General features: G+C 44.1%; 1 protein-coding gene across 1 annotated transcript; it reads right to left on the reverse strand.

Annotated features, from left to right (window-relative positions):
• Positions 1-16,453: 16,453 nt before the first annotated feature.
• LOC123447166 (arabinogalactan protein 1-like) lies at positions 16,454-17,145 on the reverse strand. The gene has a single exon (XM_045123748.1). The coding sequence runs from the start codon at positions 17,018-17,020 to the stop codon at positions 16,676-16,678; it is 345 nt and encodes a 114-aa protein (XP_044979683.1). The 5' UTR covers positions 17,021-17,145; the 3' UTR covers positions 16,454-16,675.
• Positions 17,146-17,748: the final 603 nt, after the last annotated feature.

The raw sequence follows: 17,748 nt of genomic DNA on the forward strand, positions 1-17,748 counted from the left end.
TTTATTTTCCTGTTGAGTCATCCTCCTCTTTTACAAGCACCAATTAGAGAGCACCTCTGTCATTTTTATGCTTTGCTTTTGATTGATATTGAGTATGACTATGACTCGATATTCGTTGCTATGAATTACAATGTTTAGTGAGCCCTTGATCTTTGAAAGTGCTCTGTATTTATGTTTTGCAGTCTCAGAAAGAGCTAGCGAGATACCACCTATTCATATTGCTTCATGCTTGTTTTGATTGAAGTGTTGGTATTTGAAACTCATTATTATTTGCTCGTTAGCTGATTATGCCATTGATATTAGTTTACCGTGAGACCTTTGTGTCATTTGCTTATGTGGTTAACTTGTGATCTTGCTGAAATTCTGGTTATGAGTTAGACATAGTTGCAACAACAAGATCAAACAGAGTTTGTAAAAGTTTTTCTTTCTCTCTCAGTTTGTCAACTGAGTTGCTTGAGGACAAGCAAGGTTGTAAGCTTGGGGGAGTTGATACGTCTCCATCGTATCTACTTTTCCAAACTCTTTTGCCCTTGTTTTGGACTCTAATTTGCATGATTTGAATGGAACTAACCTGGACTGACGTTGTTTTCAGCAAAATTGCCTTGGTGTTATTTTTGTGCAGAAATCAAAGTTCTCCAAACGTCCTGAAAATTTACGGAGATCATTTTTGGAAAATATGAAAAATGTCTGCGCCAAGTTCCACCTGAGGGGGTGGGACATTGGGCCACAAGCCCTGGCTCCGCCACCCCCTGGTGGCGGTGGGCAGCCTTGTGGGGCCCACACGGCTCAGCCGCCCCCAATCTCAGGTCTATAAGTTCCCATTCGTCCCAGAAAAAATAAAAAGAGAAGATTTCGTCGCGTTTATGATACGGAGGCGCCGCCACAACCTGTTCTTCATCTGAAGGGCAGATATGGAGTCCGTCTTGGGCTCCGGAGAGGCGAAATCGTCGCCATCGTCATCATCAACCTTCCTCCCTCTCCAATTCCATGAAGCTCTTCGTCGTTCGTGAGTAATCTATTCGTAGGCTCGCTGGGCGGTGATGAGTAGGATGAGATCTATCATGTAATCGAGTTAGTTTTGATGGGGATTGATCCCTAGTATCCACTATGTTCTGAGATTGATATTGCTACTACTTTGCCATGCTTAATGCTTGTCACTAGGGCCCGAGTGCCATGATTTCAGATCTGAAATTATTATGTTGTCACCAATATATGTGTGTTTTAGATCCAATCTTGCAAGTTGTAGTCACCTACTATGTGTTATGATCCGGCAACCCCGGAGTGACAATAACTAGAACCACTCCCGGTGATGACCATAGTTTGAGGAGTTCATGTGTTCACCAAGTGCTAATGCGTTGGTCCGGTTCTTTATTAAAAGGAGAACCTTAATATCCTGTAGTTTCCTTTTGGACCCCGCTGCCACGGGAAGGATGGACAATAGATTTCATGCAAGTTCTTTTCCCTAAGCACGTATGACGACACACGGAATGCATGCCTACATCACATTACCGAACGGGAGCAAGCCACATATCTCTACGTGTTATAACTGTTGCATGATGAATATCATCCAAACAAATCACCAACCCATTGCCTACGAGTTTGTCCTACTACTGTTGTTACTACTGTTGCCGCTGTTGTTACTTGTTTTGCTCTCCTGCTGTTACTTGTCTTCCTCTGCTGCTACTGTTGCTACTACTGTCGCTTGCTACTGTTGCTACTTGCTAGTGCCGTTCCTTGCCACTGTCGTTACTCGCTACTTTGCTACTACTACTTTGCTTGCAGATACTAATCTTTCAGGTGTGGTTGAATCTGACATATTCAGCTGCTAATACTTGAGAGTATTCTCTCACCCCCCCCCCATCGTGCGAACCAACAAATTTGGGTTGAATACTCTATCCTCAAAAACTGCTACGATCCCACGCGCTGGTGGGCCGTCAACAACATTCTTCTAGCTTTGATTGTCGGAGAGTGCTAGCAGCATTTTTCTGGCGCCGCTGTCGGGGAAGCATAGCTGACATCAGTGCACAAAACCCACCATTAGCCTCCCTCAAAACAGCCACCATACCTACCTACTATGGCTTTTTCAAAGTCATTCCGAGATATATTGACATGCAACTACCACCATGACATGTGCCACCACTTCTACATTGCCATTGCATGATCGTAAGATAGCTAGCATGATGTTTTCATTAATGTCTATGCCATGCTAGATCATTGTCACGGTACACTACCGAAGGCATTCCATATAGAGTCATCGTTGCTCTAAGTTTTGAGTTGAAAGTATGATGATTATCATTGATGGAGCATTGTCCCATGTGAGGAAATAAAAAAGGCCAAAGATGCCCACCAAAAAAAAAGAGGCCAAAGAGCCCACCAAAAAAATGAGTGAAAAAGAGAGAAGGGACAATGCTACTATCCTTCCACACTTGTGCTTATTAAGCACCATGATTTTCATGATTGAGAGTCTCTCGTTTTGTCACCACCATATAGCTAGTGGGAAATTTTCATTATATAACTTGGCTTGTATATTCCAATGATAGGCTTCCTCAAAATTGCCTTAGGCCTTCGTGAGCAAGCAAGTTGGATGCACACCCACTAGTTTTCTCTAAGAGCTTTCACATACTCTTAGCTCTAGTGCATCATTTGTATGGCAATCCCTACTCATTCACATCGATATCTATTGATGAGCATCTCCACAGCTCATTGATATGCCTAGTTAATGTGATCATCTTCTCCTTGTTTGTCTTGCAACCTCCACCATACTCCACACCACTTATAGTGCTAAAACCATGGCTCACGCTCATGTATTGCGTGAGAATTGAAAAGGTTTGAGAAAGTAAAGGTGTGAAAACAATTAATTGGCCAATACCGGGGTTGTGCATGATTTAAATTCGTTGTGCAATGATGATAGAGCATAGCCACACTATATGCATTTGTAGGGATAACTTTCTTTTGGCCTTGTTATTTTGAAAGTTCATGATTACCTTGCTAGTTTGCTTGAAGTATTATTGTTTCCACGTCAATAGCAAACTATTGTTTTGAATCTAATGCATCTGAACATTCACGTCACATAAGAGGAGTTACAAAGGACATCTATGCTAGGTAGCATGAAAGCATCAAAAATTCATTCTTTATCACTTCCCTACTCGAGGACGAGCAGGAGTTAAGCTTGGGGATGCTTGATACGTGTCAAACGTATCTATAAATTTTCATGGTTTCATGCTGTTATCTTGTCATCTTTGGATGTTTTATGTACCTTTTATATCTTTTTTGGGACTAACTTATTAATTCAGTGCCAAGTGTCAGTTCCTGTTTTTTCTGTGTTTATGGCTCTTTTCAGATCTGATTTTGGGACGGAGTCCAAACGGAATAAAATCCCCGAAATACATTTTTCCCGAACGGAAGAAGATCACGGGGCTTGAGGGCCAAGCCAGGAGAGCTACAGGGGGCCCACAAGCCCTGTAGCCGCCACCAGGGGCGGCGGCTAGCACGCTTGTGGCCTCCCTGGCGCCCTCCTGACCTAGCTCCTTCGCCTATATATTTCCTAAAATACAGAAAAAAATCAGGGAATCCACGAAAACACTTTTCCGCCGCCGCAAGCTTCCGTTTCTGCGAGATCTCATCTGGAGACCCTTCCCGGTGCCCTGCCGGAGGGGACTTTGGAGTTGGAGGGCTTCTACATCAACATCATCGCCCCTCCAATGACTCGTGAGTAGTTCACTTCGAACCTACGGGTCCGTAGTTAGTAGCTAGATGGCTTCTTCTCTCTCTTGGATCTTCAATGCAAAGTTCTCCATGATCTTCATGGAGATCTATCCGGTGCAATCTTCTTTGGCGGTGTGTTTGTCGAGATCTGATGAATTGTGCATTTGTGATCAGATTGTCTATGATATATATTTGAATCTTTGCTGATTTCTTATATGCATGATTTGATATCCTTGTAAGTCTTTCCGAGTCTTGGGTTTTGTTTGGCCAACTAGATCTATGATTCTTGCAATGGGAGAAGTGCTTGGTCTTGGGTTCATACCATGTGGTGACCTTTCCAAGTGACAGTAGGGGCAGCAAGGCACACATCGTGTAGTTTCCATCAAGGGTAACAAGGTGGGCTTTGTCGTAGATATGAGATTGTCCATCTACATCATGTCATCTTGCTTAAGGCGTTACTCTGCTCTTTTGGACTTAATACACTAGATGCATGTTGGATAGCGGTCGACGTGTGAAGTAATAGTAGTAGATGCAGAAAGTATCGGTCTACTTGTTTTGGACGTGATGCCTATAGATATACTCATTGCCATAGATGACGTCACAACTTTGCGCGGTTCTATCAATTGCTCGACAGTAATTTGTTCACCCACCGTGTACTTGCTTTCATGAGAGAAGCCACTAGTGAACACTACGGCCCCCGGGTCTATTCACACCTATCGTTTCCACTTTTGCTTTTACTTTGCTTTGTTACTTTGTTGCTTTCAGTTCTCACATGGCAAACAATCTATTAGGGATTGACAACCCCTTCATAGCGTTGGGAGCAAGCTTTTTGTGTTTGTGCAGGTACTTGTGATACTCCTTCACTGGATCGATACCTTGGTTCTCAAAATCGATGGAAATACTTACCACCGCTGTGCTACATCACCCTTTCCGCTTCTTGGGAAAACCAACGCAAGGCTCCAAGGCCACGGGGGAATCCTTTGCATATTTGCCTAGGAAGTCCCTTAAGGCGTAGCCGTAGCAGAAAGATTCCTGGTGTCGTTGCTGAGGAGTATCAAGACAATAATAGTCTCCCGTCAGCACGTATTTCTGGCGCCGTTGGAAGATCTTTTGTTGCATGAGCATGCTCCTCCTACTGGATTGATACCTTGGTTCTCAAACTGAGGGAAATACTTACCGCCGCTGTGCTACATCACCCTTTCCTCTTCAAGGGAACACCAACGCAAGGCTCCAAGGCCGCGTGGAAATCCTTTGCATATTTGCCAAGGAAGTCCCTATAGGCGTAGCCGTAGCAGCAGGATTCCTGGCGCCGTGCCAGGGAAGGTCTGTTGTCGCAGTAGCAGAAGGATTTCTTGCGCCGTTGCTGGGGAGGAGAGATCAAGTCAAGATCTATCCAAGTAGGTGTCACAAACTCATCTCTTGCATTTACCCTTTTTGCCAGTTGCCTCTCGTTTTCCTCTCCCCCACTTCACATTTGCCGTTTTCATTTGCCTTTCTCCTTTATCGTTTTCATTTTCCTTTTTTCGTTTGCCTTTTTCTCTCGCTTGCTTTCTGTTCGCTTGTGTGCCATGTGCCTTCAATATGCTTGCATCTTCGCTTGCTGAAAATCTAGTGATATGGATCCTCATCCACTTGCTAATCTCTTTAAGAGATCCACTTATGTGGAACCAATTGCTAGTGAATTGAGTGCACTTGACTATCTTTATGGAGTTTTGCTTGAGATGTGTGAATCTGAAAATCGTGATGAAGAAACTTATGAAGTAATTCACGAGGGCTCCTTGAATGAAAAGCATGATTGCAATGGTTTCACTATAAATCCTATTAGTGACAATCATGCTAAAAATATGCAAAACCCTAAGCTTGGGGATGCTAGTTTTGCTATGTCCCTTAGTTGTTGCAATAATCAAGATTTGGGTGATGATCTTTCTTATGATCTTGAAAATTTGTTCAAGCCTCATGATGATTATGATATTTGCAACAATATTGAAAGTGGGATTGGAGAAGTCATGACTTTGGTTGATGACAATCCCACTATTTTTGAAGAGGGTCAACTTTGCATGCATGTGGATCATGAAAATAATATCCTTTGTGATAGTTACATTGTTGAATTCGAATATGATCCCACGTGTAATTGCTTTGAGAGAGGAAAATATTGTGGTAGAAACTTTCATGTTACCAATTTACCTCTCGTTATATTGAGATTGACATTGTCTCTTTCTTCTTCCTTGCATATGGTAACTATTGGTTGTCTTGACAATCTGTTTTCCTATAAAATGCCTATGCATAGGAAGTATGTTAGACTTAGATGTGATTTTCACATACTTTATAATGCTCTCGTTGTGCTTCAATTCTTGTCTTTTGTGTGAGCATCATTGAATGCCTAGCTAAGGGCGTTAGAGCATCTCTAGTAGAGCCCTCAAACCGTCGAACCCTTAAAAATAACCGCTTTTTTACAGTTTTCATCGGAAAAACGGCGTAGACTAGAACCCTTAAACCCTTAAACCCGTAAAAAAAATTTAGAGGTCCAACCCTCAAACCCCTTCCCAGCATGTAGAAGTGAGGGTTAGGAGGGAAAACTGTCCCCCAACCCGCACTCCACTTCCCACCTCGCGCGGGAGGTAGTTAGTTCCCCGCGCGCGCGAGGAAGTCGCCTCAGCCGCCGCCGCCCCGCCTCCCCCCGCGCTCCGGCCGCCGCCCCGCGCTCCCTCCGCGCCCCGGCCGTCGCCCCGCCGCCCCTCCGCGCCCCGGCCACCGCCCTCCTTGCCCCGCCGCCCTCCGCATCTCGGCCGCCGCCCACCGCGCTCCGGCCGCTGCCCCACCGCCCCCTTGCCCCGGCCGCCGCCCCTCCGCGCCCCGCCGCCCTTCGCATCTCGGTCGCCGCCCACCGCGCCCCGGCCGCCGCCCCGCCGGCCCACCGTGCCCCGGCAGCCGCCCCGCCTCCCGGGAATATTCCGTTATAAGGGTTGGGTTTGAGGGTTCTAGTCTTTGCCCCTATTTTTCAACCCTTAAAAGTGTCAAAATTGGGCAATTCTCAACCCTTAAAACTGGTTTTAGATTTAAGGGTTTGAGGGTTCTACTAGAGATGCTCTTAAACAATAGCGCTTGTTGGGAGCCAACCCAACGCATCTATCCTTTTATTTCTGTTTTGTGTTTTCCACACTTTCATAATTCTGTTATGATTGTGTTTTTGTGTTTTTTTGCGTTTGTACCAAGTAAAACCGTTATGATTAGTCTTGGGGATGATTGTTTGGTCATGCTGGAAAAGACAGAAACTTTCTGCTGACGAAAAGAATTTTCATTTTTTTCTGTAAGAGCTTTTGAGTTGATTCTTTTTACTGCTGATTTCTAAGAAAATTCTTTAGACTGTAGTAATTTGTGAGAATTTTTGAAGTACCAGAAGTATACGAAGTATACAAATTGCTACAGACTGGTTTGTTGTTAACAGATTCTGTTTTTGTTGAGTTGGTTGCTTATTTTGATGAAACTATGGATAGTATCGGGGGGTACTAGCCATGGAAGATTGAAAATACAGTAACTCAACATCAACATAAGTAGAATTTAAGTTTGCTACAGTACCTAAGGAAGTAGTAGTTTGCTTTCTTATACTAATGTTATCACGAGTTTCTGTTTAAGTTTCGTGTTGTGAAGTTTTCAAGTTTTGGGTGAAGTTCTTATGGACAAAAAGATAAAGAGTGGCAAGAGCTCAAGCTTGGGGATGCCCAAGGCACCCCAAGTTGATTCAAGGATGTCGTAAAAGCCTAAGCTTGGGGATGCCCCGGGAAGGCATCCCCTCTTTCGTCTTCAATCCATCGGTAACGTTACTTGGGGCTATGTTTTTATTCACCACATGTTATGTGTTTTGCTTGGAACGTCTTGTATCATAGGAGTCTTTTATTTTTGTTGTGTCACAATCATCCTTGCTGCACACCTAGAGAGAGAGACATGCACTCATCGTGATTTTGTCGAGCTTCACTTATATCCTTTGGTTAGACAATTCAGCTCACATGTGTTTCACTTATATCTTTTGAGCTAGTTGATTTTCTCTATGTGCTTCACTTATATCTTTTAGAGCACAGCGGTGCGTGGCTTGGTAGTTGATCTATGCTTTGATAGTAGTCTCAAAAAGGGTAGTTATCCAAAGGGATATGAAAACTTCCACCTTCATGTGCATTGAGTAGTTGGAGAAGTTTGATTCATCTCAATTAGTTTTGAGTTGTGGTAGTGGTAATATTGAAGTTATATTAGTAAGGTGTTGTGGATCTAGAAATACTTGTGTTGAAGTTAGTGATTCTCGTAGCATGCACGTATGGTGAACCGCTATGTGATGAAGTCTGAGCATGATTAGTCTATTGGTTGTCATCCTTTGTGTGGCGGTCGGGATCTCGCGATGGTTTATACCTACCAACCCTTCCCCTAGGACTATGCGTTGAATGCTTTGTTTCGATTACTACTAAAACTTTTGCAACAAGTATATGAGTTCTTAATGACTAATGTTGAGTCCATGGTTTAGATGCACTTTCACCTTCCACCATCACTATCTTCTTTAGTGCCATGCAACTTTCGCCGGTACACAAAACCCACCCATATAGCCTCCCTCAAAACAACCACCATACCTACCTACTATGGCTTTTCCGAAGCTATTCCGAGATATATTGCCATACGACTACCACCATGACATGTGCCACCACTTTTACATTGCCATTGCATGGTCATAAGATAGCTAGCATGATGATTCCGTTGATGTCTATGCCATGCTAGATCATTGTCACGGTACACTACCGAAGGTATTCCATATAGAGTCATCATTGCTCTAAGTTTTGAGTTGTAAGTGTGATGATCATCATTGATGGAGCATTGTCCCATGTGAGGAAATAAAAGAGGCCAAAGATGCCCACCAAAATATATATATATATATATATAAGAGGCCAAAGAGCCCACTAAAAAAATGAGAGAAAAAGAGAGAAGGGACAGTGCTACTATCTTTCCACACTTGTGCATATTAAGCACCATGATCTTCATGATTGAGAGTCTCTCGTTTTGTCACCACCATATAGCTAGTGGGAAATTTTCATTATATAACTTGGCTTGTATATTCCAATGATAGGCTTCCGCAAAATTGCCTTAGGTCTTCGTGAGCAAGCAAGTTGGATGCGCACCCATTAGTTTTCTTTAAGAGATTTCACTTACTCTTAGCTCTAGTGCATCAATTGTATGGCAATCCCTACTCATTCATGTTGATATCTATTGATGAGCATCTCCATAGCTCATTGATATGCCTAGTCAATGTGACCATCTTCTCCTTGTTTACCTTGCAACCTCCACCACACTCCACACCACTTATAGTGCTAAAACCATGGCTCACGCTCATGTATTGCGTGAGAGTTGAAAAAGTTTGAGAAAGTAAAGGTGTGAAAACAATTACTTGGCCAATACCGAGGTTGTGCATGATTTAAATTCGTTGTGCAAGGATGATAGAGCATAGCCAGACTATATGATTTTGTAGGGATAACTTTCTTTTGGCCTTGTTATTTTGAAAGTTCATGATTACCTTGCTAGTTTGCTTGAATTATTATTGTCTCCACGTCAATAGCAAACTATTGTTTTGAATCTAATGGATCTGAACATTCGCGTTACATAAGAGGAGTTACAAAGGACATCTATGCTAGGTAGCATGAAAGCATCAAAAATTCATTCTTTATCACTTCCCTACTTGAGGACGAGCAGGAGTTAAGCTTGGGGATGCTTGATACGTCTCAAACGTATCTATAATTTTTGATGGTTTCACGTTGTTATCTTGTCAATTTTTTATGTTTTATATACCTTTTATATCTTTTTTGGGACTAACTTATTAATTCAGTGCCAAGTGTCAGTTCCTGTTTTTTCTGTGTTTTTGACTCTTTTCAGATCTGATTTTGGAACGCAGTCCTAACAGAATAAAATCCCCGAAATAATTTTTTTTCCAGAACAGAAGAAGATCGGGAGGCTTGAGGGCCAAGGCAGGGAGCCCACAAGCCCTGTTGCCGTGACCAGGGGGCCCGCGGCAACCAGGCTTGTGGCCTCCCTGGCGCTCCCCTGCACTAGCTCTTTGGCCTATAAATTCCCTAAAATCACAGAAAAAATCAGGGCATCCACGAAAACACTTTTCCGCCGCCGCAAGCTTCCGTTTCCGCGAGATATCATCTGGAGACCCTTCCCGGTGCCCTGCCGGAGGGGACTTTGGAGTTGGAGGGCTTCTACATCAACAGCATCACCTCTCCAATGACTCGTGAGTAGTCCACTTCAGATCTACGGGTCCGTAGTTAGTAGCTAGATGGCTTCTTCTCTCTCTTGGATCTTCAATACAAAGTTCTCCATGGTCTTCATGGAGATCTATCCGATGTAATCCTATTTGGCGGTGTGTTTGTCGAGATCCGATGAATTGTGGATTTGTGATCAGATTATCTATGAATTATATTTGAGTCTTTGCTGATTTCTTATATGCATGATTTGATATCCTTGTAAGTCTCTCTGAGTCTTGGTTTTTGTTTGGCCAACTAGATCTATGATTCTTGCAATGGGAGAAGTGCTTGGTTTTGGGCTCATACCGTGTGGTGACCTTTCCAAGTGACAGAAGGGACAGCAAGACACGCATCGTGTTGTTGCCATCAAGGGTAACAAGATGGGCTTTAATCGTAGATATGAGATTGTCCATCTACATCATGTCATCTTGCTTAAGGCGTTACTCTGTTCTTTTGGACTTAATACACTAGATGCATGTTGGATAGTGTTCGACGTGTGGAGTAATAGTAGTAGATGCAGAAAGTATCGGTCTACTTGTTTTGGACGTGATGCCTATAGATATAATCATTGCCTTAGATAACGTCATGACTTTACGCGGTTCTATCAATTGCTCGACAGTAATTCGTTCACCCACCGTCTACTTGCTTTCATGAGAGAAGCCACTAGTGAACACTACCGCCAGGGGCGGAGCCAGGATTTGAACATGAGGGGGGCGAGGCAAATAATAATCATTCCAAATACACCACACAAGAATATAGTCTCAATAGTTGAATTGATATAAGTGTATGGCAATGTATGTTGAGCAACAGAAAAAAATTACATGTCTATTAATTTAAATTCAGCTCTACGAGTACCATCGTCGAAAATCTGGATAATCTCATCGGATGTGACTTTTGCAGCTATTTCCTTCCCAATGTAGACGATCATGTAATGTCAAAGAAAATCATCACTCATTTTGCTTCGAAGACGTGTCTTTACTATTTTCATAGCAGAAAAGGCTCGCTCAGTGGTTGCCATTGAAACTGGAAGAGTAGTAACCAACCGTAATAGTCTTTCAACCATTGAATAGTCGTGAACTTTACCAGTTTTGAACAAACCAACAGTCAGATCAGCAAGTGAATGCAAGCATTTAAGGTCTGGATGCGAGCAAACATCCATTCTGAAATGGATTAATTGAGACTCTAACCGAGCCAAGTATTGGTTAGAAAAATCAACAGGATAATACTTTTCTGCTAGAGCGCATATCTTTGACACGTCAAATGTGTCATGTAGTGGATTTAGGGATACACAAAGTCTCAATAGCTCGGTACTTTGAATGTTGAACCGGTCATTTAGCTCAACCAACTGCTGATCTATGGCAATGTTGAATACATCTGCTTTATAGTGGTGAAGTGTTGTGGTGTTATCATGCTTGTTTCGAGATTTAGTCATATCAACGTACCTACAAATTGCAACATATATTAGATTAAGATACTCATGATGATTAATATTCCAATCTAGATAAAGAAAAATAGACATACTTGGAATTGAAATCAGGGATGTCAATATCATGCTTCAGACAAAAAGATTTAACCTCCTCTAGAAGTAGTTCCCAACCATCTTTTCTCAGCCAACCAAGTAGAACCTTTGTGTTTGAAATGCAATCTAATGCGTTTAAAATATCCAGAGACTTCCTTTGGAGCATTTGACATAGGACACCCGTGATTTTCATAATTTTCTCCATGAGGTGCAGAATGAACACAAAATTAAAAGAGATGATCATCTTTAGGGCGCCCACTTCATCTCCACGAGAATACCTTGTGACTGGACGATCATTTGCTACACTTCGTAAAACTGCAATCGTAGCAGCAAACATCTTCCTCAAGCTATTAATTGACTTGAAGTGAGAACTCCACCTCGTGTCTCCCGGCCTCTGCAAAGATCCTACTTGATTTTCCCCTTTACCCGTATCAAGCTCACCCAATTCAACATCACGTGCAATTTCAGCAGCTTGATTAGCTAATAACTCATCATTCCGTTTAGACGATGCGCTAACAACATTTACCACAAAATTTGCATGCTGAAAAAAATTATGCACCTCGTGTACCTCTTTTGATGCTGCAACAAGAGCCAACTGGAGCTGATGAGCCATGCAGTGGACATAATAAGCATAAGGGCACTCATTCAATATTAGAGCTTTCAATCCATTCCATTCCCCTCGCATGTTACTTGCGCCGTCGTATCCTTGACCTCTGATATCTTGCACATTCAGGTTGTTATCTGCTAAGACAGTACAAATTGCCTCCTTGAGAGTCACTGCAGCAGTGTCACTAACATGTATGACGTTAAGGAATCGCTCATCTATGAACCCTTCTTTATTTGCAAACCGAATTACTAGTGCCATCTGCTCCTTTTTAGATTCATCTCTAGACTCGTCCACCATTATACAAAATTTGCTATTGCCAATTTCATCTCTAATATTTTTCTGCACTTTTCTGGAAATTAAACTAAGGATTTCTTGTTGAACGGGGTGTGAGGTGTACTTGGCATTTTGTGGAGCATTTTCCAAGACAACATCTCTCACATCCTTGTTATAAGCAGCCAAAAGCTTTACCAACTCAAGAAAATTACCCTGGTTTAGGAATCCTGAAGATTCATCATGACCTCTAAATGGACAAGCTTGGAATGTTAACCACCTAAAAAAAGAACAGACAAAACAAATGTTAGTTCTTACATAAATACGAAATATAATAGGTTGATTGTTGAACAAATAAACTTATTCTTACCTAATGGAATCAATTGTCACTTTAAGTCTTAACCTTGCATCTGCAACCTTTTTTGTACATACTTGTACAATCACCTTGTAAATATGGTTCAATCTATTTTTCAGATTTTCATAACAGCGGGCTGAGTAGCTATGAGCTGAGTGACAAGTGAATACTCTAGCCAAGGCCAATCGGTGAAATAACTATACTAGAATCTGCGTCGGTTTTTTGTTTTTCCATTATATGGATATTCTTTCATGTATGGATGAAAAGCGCCCTCTGAAACATAGAATCGACGTGCTTCGTCCTGCTTATCGGGATGGAGTTCCCAAATCTGTTGGCGACTTGGCGTGTACCAGGATCCCTCACATATTTTTTGCTTCTAGTTCTACCTTGCTCTAAAATTTCTAGTGGTGCCGCAATATTTTGATCATCAATTTGCATATCAACTGAACTGGGGCTGGAATTATCATCTATAACAGGTTGCTCCTCTGGTGGATTTGCAGTTTCAGCTGCATTAGAGCTAGAAGCAATAGGCTTGAAAAACGAATCTATTTTTGTTGTATTCTTCTTCCTCTTCATCCTTCAGTAAGTGGAACAGTAAATTAAACTATCTTCATGAAAACTGCACTAATTCACCAAGATAAGATTAACAGTGTGTTTGCGACGACGTACCTTGATTCCGAATTGAAGTTTTGATTTGTTGATGTATATATCATGGCATCATGCCGATCAGCCGATGAAGCACCAACTGAAGTACTGAACTCTGAAGTTTCAGACCACTGCCCTAGTCCCTATTACGACGGCGACGGCGACGGAGAACGAGAAGCGACAGGCGACGAAGAATGAGAAGCGACAGACGACGGGCAGGCAGGGACGGCCGGCTATGCAGAACCTGAAGACTCGAAGGATCAGCGTTTGACAGACTATTACGTACAGGGGCATGGGCATCCTGGTGGCAGTGACATTGAGGGATCAGCGATCCAGACTTCAGAGTCCGGCGGCGTCCTGGCTGCACGTAATCTAATCACATCCAGTTTTTAGGCTAGATTGAGGGATAGAACTGCTTTTCCTTCGCTGTGGCTGCATGTACATAATTACATCCAGTTTTTTAGGCTTAATTGATGATTCCACGTTGGGCCTCGGGCAGTTGGGCTGTGGCTGCATGTACGAAATTACATCAGCCATCACATAAAAGCTAAGCTGCCTATACGTACAAACTAACAGGATCCTAGTAGTACCTACTAACGAACTATCATGGGGGCCAGCCGATGGGGGTCTGACCCCTGCTCGCACCCCTGCCTCCGCCCCGGACTACGGCCTCCAGGTCTATTCACAATTATCGTCTTCATTTTCACTTTTATTTTGTTTGTTTACTTTGTTACTTTAAGTTCTCACTTTGCAAACAATCTATAAGGATTTGACAACCCCTTCATATCGTTAGGTGCAAGCTCTTTGTGTTTCTGCACGTACTTGTGACTTGAACGCTCCTCCTACTGTATTGATACCTTGGTTCTCAAACTGAAGGAAATACTTACCGCCGCTGTGCTACATCACTCTTTCCTATTCAAGGGAACACCAACGCAAGGCTCCAAGGCCGCGGGGAAATCCTTTGCATATTTACCAAGGAAGTCCCTATAGGCGTAGCCGTAGCAGCAGGATTCCTGGCGCCGTGCCAGGGAAGGTCTGTTGTCGCAGTAGCAGAACGCCGTATGAAATTACCTGCATAGCTGCCGAGATTTTCTGATATGCACTAAATCCCTTCAAGCCCGCGACATTCCTTCTTTAAGTAAAATATCGACAATTCGTCTTGCAAGCTTCAACAATTTTAACAAAGAGGGATCTGCGCATACGATACCTTCTCCGAAAGAGGTGCGGCAGGTATGTTGGATTGGCGGCGAAGTAGTCTCGCATCAGCATTCGGGGGAGTCGGTGCAGTGGCTCCGCGTAAAAGGGCAGCGGCGCACTAGCGGCGCGATTCGCCCCAATGATTCGACTGAAAGCGGCGCCCCGGAGCCGGTGACGGACTGGGGGAACCAACGACGGCGCGACGGCGGAAGGGGGTGGGGAAAGGGCGCGGGCTGAAATGCCCGTCGCACCAACCGCTTCCCTGCGATACAGGGCACCGTATAGTCGAGACGAAAACGTGTGTTTTCATGGGTCAGGAGGGGATTTTGCCGCGCCCCTCAAAAAAGTTTACGAATCAAACGCGTTTGCGGGATCTGGTATGACAACATTTTCCGCCTCCAATCCTTATTTTGACGGTTACTTTACGGATCGGTGCATTATGCTCTAACACCTTGCATTTAGTGGAAGGCTTCAAAGATATGCAAATATTTATATAACAATGTATACTTAATTTGGCAGAAGAGATCATTCGTATGCTGCTGCTATTTTCCTTAATTTAATCACGATAAATGATGTTCTGTTTACAGGTCAGCATTGGAGATGATCTAAGCTCCGTGGTGTTGTGCAACCAAGCGACGAAGAGGTAGTCCGTAATGGTAGTATCATATGTAGTATCATGCATATTTACATCGCATACGCGCAAAAATCAATTTACCTTGCTGGCTAAGGCTGTCCGTAATAGTAGTATCATATTTAGTATCATGCATGCCAACTAGACAATTTTAATGAGGTGACATAAAATTAAATAAAGAAAGAGAAAGTTGAGTATCTTATCATGATACCGTATCATATTAAATGATGTGCTACTACTCTATGATACTAACATATAATATTATTCATTATGGATGTGGTATCATACACTAGTATCATATGCATGATATTAGTATATGATACTATCCATTACAATCAGTCTAAGATCCTGTTTGAAACGCGGTTTCTACTTTAAATACGCTTTAAAAAATACAGGCCGTTTCCGCCCGCAAATCGCTCTTGGCCAGGCGTAAGAAAAATACATTTGCATTTACTTATATCGATTCCAAGCACGGCTTAAAGCAGAAGCGTGTATTGTACTCCCTTCGTAAACTATTATAAAAGCATCTAGAACACTATTTAATAATTTAGATGTTTTTATATTAGTTTACAGAGGGAGTACATTTCAACCTTCGCGGACATCTTTCCAAAATGGACTAAAGCAAAAGCTAGTTTTTGCTATTGGAGTCCAGAAATTTCCAGCTAGCTTCCAGCTGAAGCGCGCAAACCCAAAACAGGTCACATGGCGTCTCGACGCAAAGAAAGGAAGAGACGATGGATGAAAAACAAAAGAAAGCAACCGGGCAACGCCGCATGCGACCATGTGACCTCGCCTGCGCCGGTCGAGAAGAAAACAGAGCTCCGCACATGGCTCTGGTCCTGCCGACCGAATCCAGAACGCAACGGCAGCTTCGCGTACCGTTGTCGACGTCCTAGCTTTTCTATCCCCGCATCACGGTTCGCGTCACCGATAGGTAGGGAGCATACGAGCAATGCTACATCTACTTAAGTTTACGGAATAGTATCATTTGACAATCATTGATTGAATTAAAAGAAGGGTGAGGCCCGTCCACCCCTGAAAATTATGGAGGACATTTGGAAGGTTTAGCAAACGTAATTAAGATTTAGTAGGTCTAGCATTTTTTGGAGAGCAAACTGCCCGGGCAGAGCGCGTAGTCGAGTGACGATGCAGATTAGGGTTTCTGGCCATTTTTCAGTTGTGGTTATTCAGAACGAGTTAATGGAGGACAGATGCGTGCGTCCAGGAGCGGAGATGAATCATCAGGTAACAAACAAATGAAAGAATTCTATTAATGGTGATAATCTGGCACATGTGTGGCACGACACCGCGGCGCTACATGTAACTCACTCCCCTCCCGAGCTCAACAAAGAGAACCGAGAAAGAATCCCGTAGTACGAACAAGAACAACGGTGCAACAGACTCAGAGCTCAGAGCCCCACGGCGCGCGGCGGCAGGTCGAAGATCAGATGAACGATCCTGCCTGCATCTACAACATGATGGCGGCCGCGGCGACAGCGCCGGCGACGGCGACGAAGCTGGCGGCGGAGGAGTGCACGGCGGAGCTCGCGGGGGCGCCGGTGGGGGCGCCGGAGGGTGTGGCGGAGACCGCGGAGGGCGTCATCGCGTTGGGAGCGTCGGTCGGGGCGTCGGTGGGCGGGGCCGGGGGAGAGGCCATCGGGGACGGCGACGCTGCGGCGGGCGGGGTGGCGACCGGGGACCTCGCCGGCGGGGCGGGGAGCGGGGCCATCCTGGGCGCCGGCATGGGGCCCTGTGCGGCGGCGGCGACGGCCAGGAGCGCGATGATGGCGGCGACCACGGCGAAGCGAGCCATCTGGCTGTTGTTGGTTGCGGAGAGCTTCCCTGAGATTGAGGGAGGAGAGGAGACGATGGGATGCAGATGCTTGGGCTCTGTGGAGAGTGGAGAGGCTGTTGAGTTCTGGGATGGGACGGGGCGAGGAGCCTGGTATTTATAGGCGGGAAGGCGGTTTTGTAAATGTCGGTTGAGGCAGGCAACAGCTGTGAACGGTCAAGCCTCGGGCTGGCTGTGGTCATGGGCAGCAACGACGCGTGACCAGTCTGTCTTTCGCGGGCACGGCGCCGTGCAAAGTTGAACGCTTCGGGCCGCGGCACCGCGTCCCGGTGGTGGTTTAACGACTAGTTTCGGGACACCTTGTGTGGAAGGTCAAGATTGGATCTGCCGAGACTTCGTTCGAGTCAGCTGCTGCATCATGTACGGTTCGTAGTCGGTGGTCTGGAAGATCGTGGAGTGGAATTCTGGATTTGCTAAAAAGAGCTAGCCAAATTGGAGATGCAAAACCAAACGTCAATCGATCATTTTGGTCGGACTTGTCGCCCTCGCCCATACGCCTCCTCTCCTCTGCTCGTCTCGCACGCGCTATCTCTGTTTTTGAGTAACTAACAGAGTTGCTACATAGGCTCCAATAACCGTTGATATGTTTATTTTGGTGAAAATAGATCACTCTATCACAAGTCGTCATATAAAGTAGAGCATCTTTTATATATTACTCCCTCCGTAAACTAATATAAAAACATTTAGAT

The sequence above is a fragment of the Hordeum vulgare genome, chromosome 4H, assembly GCF_904849725.1.
Source record: "Hordeum vulgare subsp. vulgare chromosome 4H, MorexV3_pseudomolecules_assembly, whole genome shotgun sequence".
Taxonomy (NCBI): Eukaryota; Viridiplantae; Streptophyta; class Magnoliopsida; order Poales; family Poaceae; genus Hordeum; species Hordeum vulgare.

Excerpts from the sequence above, each read along its gene's own strand:
- LOC123447166 (XM_045123748.1), bottom strand. The coding sequence starts at position 17,020 with ATGGCTCGCTTCGCCGTGGTCGCCGCCATCATCGCGCTCCTGGCCGTC.